This window comes from Durio zibethinus, chromosome 20, assembly GCF_047325235.1.
Source record: "Durio zibethinus cultivar Kanyao isolate XHJ-2024 chromosome 20, ASM4732523v1, whole genome shotgun sequence".
NCBI classification, from domain to species: domain Eukaryota; kingdom Viridiplantae; phylum Streptophyta; class Magnoliopsida; order Malvales; family Malvaceae; genus Durio; species Durio zibethinus.
Window position 1 is genome coordinate 8,141,453 of NC_143181.1, and position 11,049 is coordinate 8,152,501.

Here is an 11,049-nt window from a genome sequence, read left to right on the forward strand (position 1 = left end):
ATACTTATGCTAGAATAGAGCCGGTGCACCATATGGTGCCTTCGATGGCCTGATGAAGTCAGCATCAACCAACTCTTTGAGCTACTTCTTTAACTCTTCCAACTCTGGTAGGGACATTCGGTAAGGGGCTCTAGCTGGTGGCTTGGCCTCGGACACTAGCTCAATCTTGTGGTCCACCTCCCTCTTAAGTGGTAGCTGGCTAGGCAGCTTTGCGGGCATCGCATCACTAAAGGTCTTTAGCACTTTTAGCACCTCAAAAGGTGACAATTAATAGATTTTTACATTTAAATAATCAAAGTCACCAAATTTTGGTAGCATATAACAAGATCTAAACTGGGACACATAGTAGTAATTACTTTCATTTCATTACTTAATCCTTATAGTAGTTTAGAATAAAATATACAGTCTTTCCATAAATTCTTGAAATTTTTCAATCTACAATAAAATAAACCCTAAAATGAAAATGAAAAACACCATTTAAGACACTAGTAACACAATCTTGTAAATTTATATTAGTTTTTGACCTTTTGCTGCCAAATCCTTGTATGATTTCTTTTACATTTTCAAAACTTAAAGCTCATTCAAAAGCCTATTAACTTCATTATTATTGTAATTTTCCTTCAATGCAGTATTTTTTTTCCTCAACTTTTTGTTTTCAACCAACAATTTGTTATTTTCAAATATGAATTCTCATTCTTATTTGCATTATCACTGTCTAACAAATGCCCATCTTCAATCAATTGAAAAAAATCTCAATTTATACCCTGTAAATTAACAAATTCAATTTTAGCCAATAACACAAAACCAAATTTGCATAAATCATCAACATTAAAAACACCTCTTTAAACTTTTCATAACCATAAAATTTTTTTCTTGAATTTTTCAATGTTGGCGATCTATGAATTAGAGCCATTACTCCATAATAACAACTGATTAAAGTCAAATGATTTTTTATTTTTGAGCTATAGCTTGATTGTGACTTTCCAAAATGTTTTTTTCTTTTTTATGAATCTTTAACATAACCTCCATATCTTCTTTCACCCATCTTGTTTTTTTTGTTTATCGTTCATTTTGTGAAGGTTGAAGTCTCAATTTCACAAGCTTCCTACCAGACCCTTTACAAGCTTTGATTTTGCTTTAATTTCTTTTGGGTTTTTAAATTTGGGGTTTAGGGTTTTGGTGATTTTTTTGGGGTTTACGGGAATTAAAATGTTCTTTGATAATTTTTTTTTTAGATTTTTTAGCCACATAAGCATGCTTATATGTCATTTTTAGATTGTGTTGCATCATGCTCATTCATACGTATTTAACCATAATATGGTCCCTTAATTATGGTAATAAAGGTTAAAAGATAGCTCAATCTTTGAATAATTTGAAGCAATACAACACTTGATATGAAGCTAGAATTATAGTAAAATAACAAGTTTTTCGCATCCAAAAGATGAAAAGGCACAAAAAGAGATGAAGAAGCAATTAGAAAATATAGTTGAATTGTTAAAAAATTTAACCAAAAGGAAGGCAGTGGTTGAAAAAGTGGTTGTCCAAAGTGAAAATGTTGATGATCTATTGTATCCATATGGTTTTGGCCTATACCAAGCTCAAGTATCTCAAATAGGACAGTCATAAATGCCATTCATTGAAGGATATTCCTATGTGTATTCTGGCATGCTTTCAGCAATTGTCCATGCTTATTTTCAAGGACACATGCCTTATAGTTTTTATATGAAAGCCTATGATCTAACTCAATTTCTTGATTTAGATCATCTAAAAAAGTAAGAGAAGCTAAAAATGGGTGCACTAAATACTAAAAAAAACTCAGGGTCTCAACAAAATATGGATCTCATAAAAAAAAGTCTTCGAGCCATTGAGAGGATGAATTTTTATAGTTCAATAGATGTTGCTAGACTATACATAGTTCTTGATTTGGTCATTCCATCCAAATTCAAGGTGTTTGAATTTGAAAAATATGATGGAACCAAATGCCTAATAACACATATTATTATGTACTATCCTAAGATGATTACACATGCATATGATAAAAAGTTACTTATCTATATTTTTCAAAATAGTTTTACTAGTTCTATCATAAGATGGTATGTCCTATTGGATAAATCTCGCATCCCTGATTAGAGGGAATTACTAAGGGCATTCATTAGACAATATAAACAAATAATAGATTTGGCTCTAAACTGTTTTTCCTTACAAAGCATAGAAAAGAAAAATACAAAGAGCTTTAAAGAATATGTCCAAAAGTGGAGGGATACTGCTGCCTAAGTTCAACCATCGTTCATTAAAAGGAGATTACGGTTTTGTTTGTCAATAATCTTAAAGCCTCATATTATGAAATGGTGATGGAAAATGTCATTTAAAATTTTATTAACATGTTGATTTCTGGGTTGATAATAAATAATATAATCAAGAATAGCAAGCTTAAGGGAAATGGTATAAATGATGCAAAGAAAGATGATGTGCCAAAAAAGAAGAAAGAATATGCTTAAGCTATAATTTATGAAGGGCAATAAGTTGAAGACTTTACCTGATATTATCTTTATTCGATGCACCAACATTATTACTCTTCCATAAACCTCTCTCAAAATCTTTAAGAACCAGTCCGACAGTTAAGCTTTTATACAAGTCTATATCCCCCAAACAACTGCCCTTTCCCCTGTCACTTAATTTGCTACTTAACCAGTGAGCAATCAAAGAAGAGTGAGGGATAATCAAAAGAGAATTCCAATTCTAATTCCTAACATTTTGCCTTTATTAATAAAGCATCAGTTCCTCACACTTGTTCCTTTGAAAATAACTCCAAATCCATCAACAAAAAGCTATGATCCGAATAGTATATGTGATTATCACATAAGGGTAATTGAAAGCCTAAGTAAAATATGCATGCAACTGAAAGACAAGATTGAAGATCTCATCTATAAGGCACCTTGACTATAAAACTTATGAAGTAATTGAAGTATGCTTTGCAATAGTTTTTCTTTTAGATGTGAAGTATCAAACAATTTGTTTATGGGAAGATGTCAAATTTTTAAGTTTTGCCTAAGTTTTGCTTTCAATTTTGTTTGCATATGAATTCTTGCATTACTTGTGAAAATAGTCTTAAGGGAATTGGTGATTATTGTCAAGAATGAACATACCTAATTGTTTCACTTACTAGTTCATACTCGAATTTAGTTACGAGTCACACCACTCTAAAGCTTGACTTCCTAAGCTTTATAACTTTAATTTTCACTTGACCTAAAGGGATTTCAATGTTAGTAATCTTCATCAAGGCTATGAGTAATAAAATTAGCAAACTCTTTTTGAAAATTCTTGGTAAACTAATACATGAATTACTACCCAAACATGTCATTACCCAAGTTTCTTCACAAAGCTTAACCTTTCTAATTCTTTCCTTGAGGTATAATTATTAGCCATATTTGTGCTACATTTTTCTTTCCAATCCATTACCCTCTACTCATATCTTAGGGCATATTTACCAAAATGCTAAATTACTTGATGTCCTTCATATCCTTTTAATTCATGTGACAACAATTAGGCTTTCACTTGGTATGACAAATGAGATAATATATGAGTTGTGAAAAAAAAATTAATTGTAATATCATGCATATAAGATATTCAAATGATTTGAAAATCAAAGAGAAAAAAACCATTTTTAAGCTTATTGAATTCTTGTTGAAAAATCTTAACTAATGATCACCTTTCACATTTAGGGCAAGTATAAATGAGAACCTATCTGAAAAAGCATTAGATCCAAAGTTAAGGATAAAGAAAGAATGCCTATAGTCAAAAGGTAAGTTTGAAGCAAATAGAGTTCCAAAATTTTGAAAATTTGTAAAAAATGGACACATGCGAGAGAAAAAAAAAAAGTGCAAATGAAAAAAATGAAAAGAAAAAAGAAAGATGAAAAATGCATGTTTTGAGAAAAAAGTAAATGTCTTTGAGAAATGAAATAATCATTAGTTTGATTATCCTTAAACACATATTGTTGAGCCTATTTATCTTTTCTTTCAAAACCCTGAACCTTAATCTATGTTACGTCCTTTGAAAAGTTTATTTTGATTAAGTGTGGATATCTAAATTGAAGAACTTTCTTTAAGAATTCGTCATCACTTTTTTATTTTGGATGAATTTTGAGTTTTTAAATGTACGATGGAATAGTAAAAATGAAAAAAAATAAATGAAGCTCTAGGGTGAAAATCCAAAGGGCAGTCTAGAGCAAAATTGAAATTTTGAAAGCAATTCTTGCAATTTCATTAAATAAAGGGATTTTAAATAAAGCAATGAATAATGAAGACCTTTGAGAAATCCAAGAAAATTAACTCCAGTTGAAAAATTTGTTTTGAAATTTGAAATTTTCTTTCTTTCTTATAAATTTTGAGCCTATCATAGTTAGTCTTGACATTTGTTAAAATGCCATATTAAGAAATTAAAAGAGTGCAAAAGTGGATTATGTTTTAAAGGATAACTTTTCATTTATGAGCTTAGATAAAGAAATATTAATTTGTTTTTTCCCATCCAATGGCAAAATCTCCCTTGATAATTAAGATCTTGATGTGTCAAACCATTTTGTCTTTTTGGAAAGACCAAGCTGTGATTAACCTTCATCATTCTATGTAGTAATCACTAATTTCAAGAGATTCAATCACATGTTTTCAAAAAAATATGCATTTTTTATATCATGGAATAGTTATGTGGGGCAATTTCTTTTGTTGTCATTTGAATATTTATGACGATAAAATAACCATATTGGTGTGGATAAGAAATAAAGGATTTTCATATCATTATGATAAAAGTGACTTTTTTTAGACAAGAAAATGTCCAAGATAAAGGATTAAAAAATATCCATGTATAAGAAGGATGCTATCGAAAATGGAATGCTTCATGTCAAAAGAAATTTGGTGAATGATTGTTAGCCAATTCTAAAGCTTTGTGATAGAAAATGAAAAAGGCTTGAGGACTTTTTTTACCATAATTAAAGGTGCATGACATTGACTTTTATTTGCATTGCATGCATGTCATTAATTTCATTCATTATATATTTAGTTTTGACTTTGGATTTTAATTTTGAAAAGGTTGAGAATTTAAAAATATAAGATTTTGATTCTCAACTGAAGAGAATTTTTTGACTATGAGATGTCAATTTTCAATTGAGGAAAAATTTTCATAACAAAGTGTTAAATTTTGGTTAAGGAAAATTTTCAAAATAAGATTTGCAAAAGTTTTGAGCCTTGATTTTTAAAGATGTGACCATTTTCAAGAAAAGAAGTTTTTATTTCAAATGTGATTTTTAAAGCCTCTATTAAGAAAAAGCTTTTTCAAATATGATAATGATTTATAAGACCTTAGGATATAATCCCTAAAACCTCTGGGTATTTTTTTAGGTTTGATTTTTTCTTAAGTTCCAAAGCCTCTATCAAGGAAAAGCTTTTTTCAAGATAAAAATAATCTATAAGACCTCAAGCCATGTCTAAAAGCTCTCAAGGCATGATTTAAAAGACCTTCAAGATTATTTATAAGACCCCAAGGTATGATCTGAAACCTCTAGGTACCTTTTTAGATAAGATTACCAAAATTTCAAAGTCTCTATTAAAAAGGAGTTTTTTGAAAATTAAAATAATCCTTAATACCTCTAGACATGATTTATAAGATCTTTGGGTGTAATCTCTTAAAACTTCCAAGTATCTTTGTCAAAAACCTTCAGGTATCATTTAACTTCAAAGTATCTTTTTTAAAAACCTTCAAGTATCTTCTTTAAAACTTTTGAGTATCTTTTTTCAAAACCTTTGGGTATTTTTTTCAAAAACCTCTAGGTATCATCTTTAAAAACTTTTAGGTGTCATCTCAAAAAACCTTTAAGTATCATCTTTAAAACTTCTGGGTATAATCTTTAAAACTTTCGAGTATCTTTTTTAAAACTTTTGAATATCTTTTTCAAAAAATCTTTAGGTATCTTCTTCCTAAAACTTCTGAGCACATCTTTTAACCTTTAAGTATCATCTTTAAAACCTTTAGGTATCTTTTTTTGAAAATCTCTAGGTATCTCATCTTTAAAACTTCTGGGTACATTTTTAAGTATATTGTCAAAACCTCAGGGTGCAATTTGTAAAAGATTTCCAAATCAATTTTCAAAGTTCTTTTGATAAATATTTTCAAAGTTTCAAAGCCTTTGTTAATGAAGAGATTTTTAGATTTTTCTTGACCTAAACAAAATGGATGTATTTTCTTTTTATATAATTCCTGCTCACAGAAAATATACAAAGAAAGGCAGTTGTAGACATCTAATTTTATTCGGGATCTTTTTGATGTTATTGGGTCTCAAATTGTATTTTGATATTGGATTCTAAAAGTCATTCTAAGCCTAAATTTAAAAGTCCAAAAGTGTTTTTTGTTTTTATTTATGGTAAAAAATAACATAAATTTTGATTTTTTTACAAACGATTATGATTTTATTTATATTTAAAATTTAAAGGTTGAATTTGATTGTGAAAATTCTTGAGAATCAGGTTTTTACAAAGAAAAAAATAAATTTTGACAAGATTTTAATAGATCTAGTTGAAATTAAAATTTTCTAAATTGAAAAGAGATTCAATCTTTATATAAAAAGCTCAATTCCAAGCTTGGAAAGATAAGAAGCAAAACAATCAACAATAATCAACACAAAACTTTGAGTTTTGAGATAAAAGTTCTTGGGCATAAAGAGAAGGAAAATCAATAAGCAATTAGAAAGGGAGATTAAAAGAACAATCAACAATTCAATAAGGCAACAAATAATTGAGCAATCAACAAAAATCAAGAAGAATCACAAAGCAAATAAAAAAAAAAGGCCATACATGTAATATTAAAGCAAACAGAGTCAAACAAAAATTTTTTTGACAGTATGCTTTATTTCGGGTTAGTCCAAAAGCATTAGTTAGGTACATTTTCTTTTATTTATATTTAGTTATATTTATTTGTTGTCTAACATGGTTTGGGATAAAATTTATGATAATAATTCTTTTATGAAATTATTTTGATTTGCTAGTTTTTTTACATATTTATTTATTTCTATATTTCTATATTTATTATTTGTTTTTTATTTCAAAATTTTTTTTACCTATTGATTTATTGATTTAATTGATGAAAATAAACATTGAATTGAATTTTTTAGAAAAAGTATAAATATATATTATTTTATGGTTAAAAAGTTGTAAATATGTTTGTATCATTATTTGTAATTAATATTTGTAAATAAATAAAAAGGAATAAATTGGCTTTGTCATAAAATATTTAATAAATCTAATGATGGAGTCTTTTCAGTAAACAACGAGTTTATTTTGAATATTTTTTGAGATGAGGAAAAAAAAATTTTTGGTGAAAACCTAAATATTTTTTTAATATTTAAATATTAAAATTAATAAACAAGGAATAAAAGACCATTTTAATTAAGGCTTAAATAAGATAACATAAGACTAATTTGGTATTAATTTATAGGTATTGTAGTGTGCTAAAATTTTTCCTACACATAATTGATTTCCGAACCTAATTCTATTGATATAGATCAAAACTTATTCTTTTTAAGAATTTTTAGTAAAACTTGGGATATAGATTCATATAAACAACCAATCACAGTTAGATTAAAAAAAAAGATTGATGATGACTCTATATTTTTGTATGTTCTGAATAGGTTCCCAAATTTGAATGTTATGACAAAATGGCAATGTCATCAAATGAGAGAGCTATTTTTTGCTCGAGGAAGACTTTCGTGGAGTTAAATTTGTGAAATTTTATATTAAAGTTGATTAAATAGAAATTAAAATTAAAAATTAAAATTGATAAATTGATAAATTGAAAGTTCTTATTATATAGATAAAGTGCATAAAACTTGAAAAATTTTTAAAAAAACTAATATATTTTTTAGATAAATATTTTTATTAAAATTTTAATAGAATTTTTATCATTAGAATAAATCTTAATTAAATTTAAATTATAAATAATATTTTTAATAATTTTTTGTGTGGAAACTGTAAAATAAATTAATTCTAACAAATAAATAAATAAATAATACATCAACAGCCTAAAACTAACCATCTTAGCCGTAAGCTATGACAAATTCATCAATAATGATAATAAATAAATGAATGGGTAATCTTAGTCTGAGAAGGGAAAAGAAAAAATAAATACATAAATTTACACATGAATGGAATAAAGAATGCTTAATTTGTTAGATGAGGACAAATCTTCGGAGATTATTAGGTGCGTGGAAGCAGAGTGGGATTCAATCAAGGACTGCACAGAGGAAGATTCTGTCCCCATAGCCAAGGGTGCTGATGGGAATGAAGTAATCACTTGTTCTGTCGAGGCAGATTCAGTCACAACCAAGCAAGCTCGACGATCCTCTTCCTTGGGCTAGCAAGAATTTTCCTCCGCCAATGGCGGCACTATCTTCCATTCATATGTACTCAACAGAAAGATATACAACATTAATGTCCATAAGTTTAGCATTGCTAACATTCTCATGTACTCATCGAGACGACTTGTGTTTATGGTATCACCGATCCAATGTCTGAAAACCAGGACAAAAATTACACTGAGGAATCTTCCAACTCCCTTTACACTTAAATTGAATGAACTTTCAAGTTGCTTCATGGATTCTTCTACATGATCATAAAAGAAATGCTTTAGTCCTTCTCCGACAGTCCTTTGGTGAGTCCTAAGAGCACAAATTGAGGAACCAACCATAAGATGCTCATGGAAATACTCTTGTTTCGGTTGTCAGGGGTTTCTGTTTTATTGATTAGATTCAGTCTGTGAACTTCAACATGCCAAGCAGCTATGCAACTCAGAAAGGAAACAAACATTCCAAGGCCAATTCTTACTAACCTAGCACGCCGTTGTTGATCCTGGTTGCCCAACTTTTGGATTACAAAATTTGACAGTTGTGAGATTACAAAGCTGATGATCAATTGTAATAAGTGGAATGAATTTATAGGAATCCTATCAAATGAATTCACGGGAATCCTGAAATCGTTGCCAATGCGATCATTCAAGTTGCTGCTTTGTTCAATGAAGAAAGTGCTTCCTGTTGCCTCAACCAGACTATAGACCAGGAACGTCGTCCAAACAGGCAGCAATTTCAAGAGTCGCATTGCTTGCTTAAGTCGAAAATTTAGAGTGCTGTTTCTCTTCGGATCCTCAAGTTTGTAACTGTTCTTTCCATACAAGAAGAAGACATGAACTAATAGCATAACTATTGCGGAAATCATGAAAGTTTCTTTCCATGGAAGACTTGATAGAAGTGTTGTAGATATAACAGCTCCTGTAAACGCTGCAATATACAACCAAAAATCACCACGAGCCTCAACTTTTTTCTCATCTACGCCGTCCAACTTCATTTTTTGAAAGAACTGATTATAAAGAAATGGTTTGAAAGCAGCCGATTTTCCCGCCATGCCCAGTATTAATAGTACGAGCGCCAGGTAAAACAATCGAGAGGTCATGGTTGGAGTGAGAAGCCAAGTCGAAAGCCATAAGACCACTATCCCCTGCAACAAGGAATGGCAGTAAGGTGATGCACGAGTTAATTGATGACAATACCAGGGAATAAACTTACCATGATCAGGGCTGAAGTCGTGCAAATAATCACTTTGAAGTCGCCTACATGGTGATTATGTGCAATGTAGTCCAAGAAAATGGCTACGAACATTGTTCCACCTTCGTAAGCATTGACAATGGCTGCAGCTTTTCGAAGAGAATATGGCTTCTCCCATCTGTCTTTGAGATATGATATTAAGAAATTTGTAAATGAATTGTCCAAAAGGCCATGTCCAAAAGCCAAACCTGTCATATAAATTAAAGACATAAAGTTAAGGTTAGTTCAATTATTGCTGCTAGCTTTTTGGCATATTGGCAAATATTAGAAAGAGAAAATGACACTCTAATTTCCTTCCTTAAGTTTCCTGCTTCGTACCAAAACAAGGCCTAAATGTCCAGGTAACCATACCTGAGATGAGTATGGCAGCCTTTGAGACGCAAATGTAATTGGATGCCCAGTTCCACAGGCTGAAGAAGCAACTAGTAAGCACTGACATTTAGAATATTACTATAACTATATAAACAGTTGGAATCCAAGCTTCTGTCACAGGCTTGGGATTTAACTAAGTAATCATGCGGCCTAAGTGAAAACTTCGGTCCGAATATGCCTAAATCGACGTAACAGTACTTGCAAGAAGAAAAAGGCTCACCAGAATGATGCCGAGGAAACTTATTAAATATTGCCAACCGAAGAGGAAACTTATTAAGTTGTATTTCTTTAGTTTGTTGGCAAGACATGGAATTCACGAGGAGGATGCAGTGAGGTTAAAAGGAAAGTTCTTCAAAAATTCCTTTTCTTGGAGATCAATCCAAAATTAAAAACGACAAAACTTAATGTTAGTCAGTGAAGTCGTCCAACGTGTGGGGTTGATTGATGTCAGGATCAACAGGAGACTGGAGAGATATATCTGATATGTTAATAAAAGGAAAAGTAAATTGATGGTGGGAAAATGAGTTGCAAAGAGTGTGAAAATCTCTGAAAGAAGTGACAGAAAGCAGTAATACTTTGGACTGGCTATACTGACGTGTTCGGGTGTTGTTTGAGGTCTGGAAGGTCATTGGAAGGGATTGATTGAGCGAGTCGGCTGACTACAACATTACTTCGAACTTGCAAAGACACTACGTAGTACAAACTACACGTCATTTGAATTTTACCTATTTTTTTCTAATGTAATTTAATTTATCATATTTTTAATTAAATTTAAACATTAATTTTAATAAAATTAAATTAATATAAATTTTTAATTAATTTTATAATTATAATTATAATAATTATTTTTAATCATAATTATAATAAATTTTATTACTATTTTTAATTTTACTATAATTAATTTTACCGTTCATTTAACTAATCCTTGAACTGTATCATCTTGAAAACGTTAAAACCCCATCCAAAAAATTGGGAAATAACTTCCTTAATCGGGTTTGGTAACCTTGTGGAGCAAAGCAACCTTTAGCACGCCAACC

At 29.9% G+C, this 11,049-nt stretch overlaps 1 protein-coding gene across 2 annotated transcripts; it reads right to left on the reverse strand.

Annotated features, from left to right (window-relative positions):
* Nucleotides 1-8,013: 8,013 nt before the first annotated feature.
* On the reverse strand, nucleotides 8,014-10,334 carry LOC111315164 (protein NRT1/ PTR FAMILY 5.11-like). Of its 2 annotated transcripts, XM_089749506.1 has the most exons (4): nucleotides 9,992-10,334; nucleotides 9,602-9,828; nucleotides 8,872-9,533; nucleotides 8,014-8,773 (listed from the first exon to the last, which is right to left on the reverse strand). In XM_089749506.1, exons 1-4 carry the CDS (start codon nucleotides 10,077-10,079, stop codon nucleotides 8,764-8,766), a joined length of 987 nt encoding a protein of 328 aa, XP_089605632.1. In that variant the 5' UTR covers nucleotides 10,080-10,334; the 3' UTR covers nucleotides 8,014-8,763. The 2 variants fall into 2 exon arrangements, with proteins under 2 accessions (XP_089605632.1, XP_089605631.1); XM_089749505.1 differs by having other exon boundaries at nucleotides 8,014-9,533; nucleotides 9,992-10,329.
* Between the last annotated feature and the right edge of the window lie 715 nt (nucleotides 10,335-11,049).

Excerpts from the sequence above, each read along its gene's own strand:
- LOC111315164 (XM_089749505.1), bottom strand. The coding sequence starts at position 10,079 with ATGTCAGTGCTTACTAGTTGCTTCTTCAGCCTGTGGAACTGGGCATCC. Across the intron at positions 9,829-9,991 it reads GGCTGCCATACTCATCTCAG|GTTTGGCTTTTGGACATGGC; the intron begins GTATGGTTACCT and ends TTTATATGACAG. Across the intron at positions 9,534-9,601 it reads CGACTTCAGCCCTGATCATG|GGGATAGTGGTCTTATGGCT; the intron begins GTAAGTTTATTC and ends TCCTTGTTGCAG.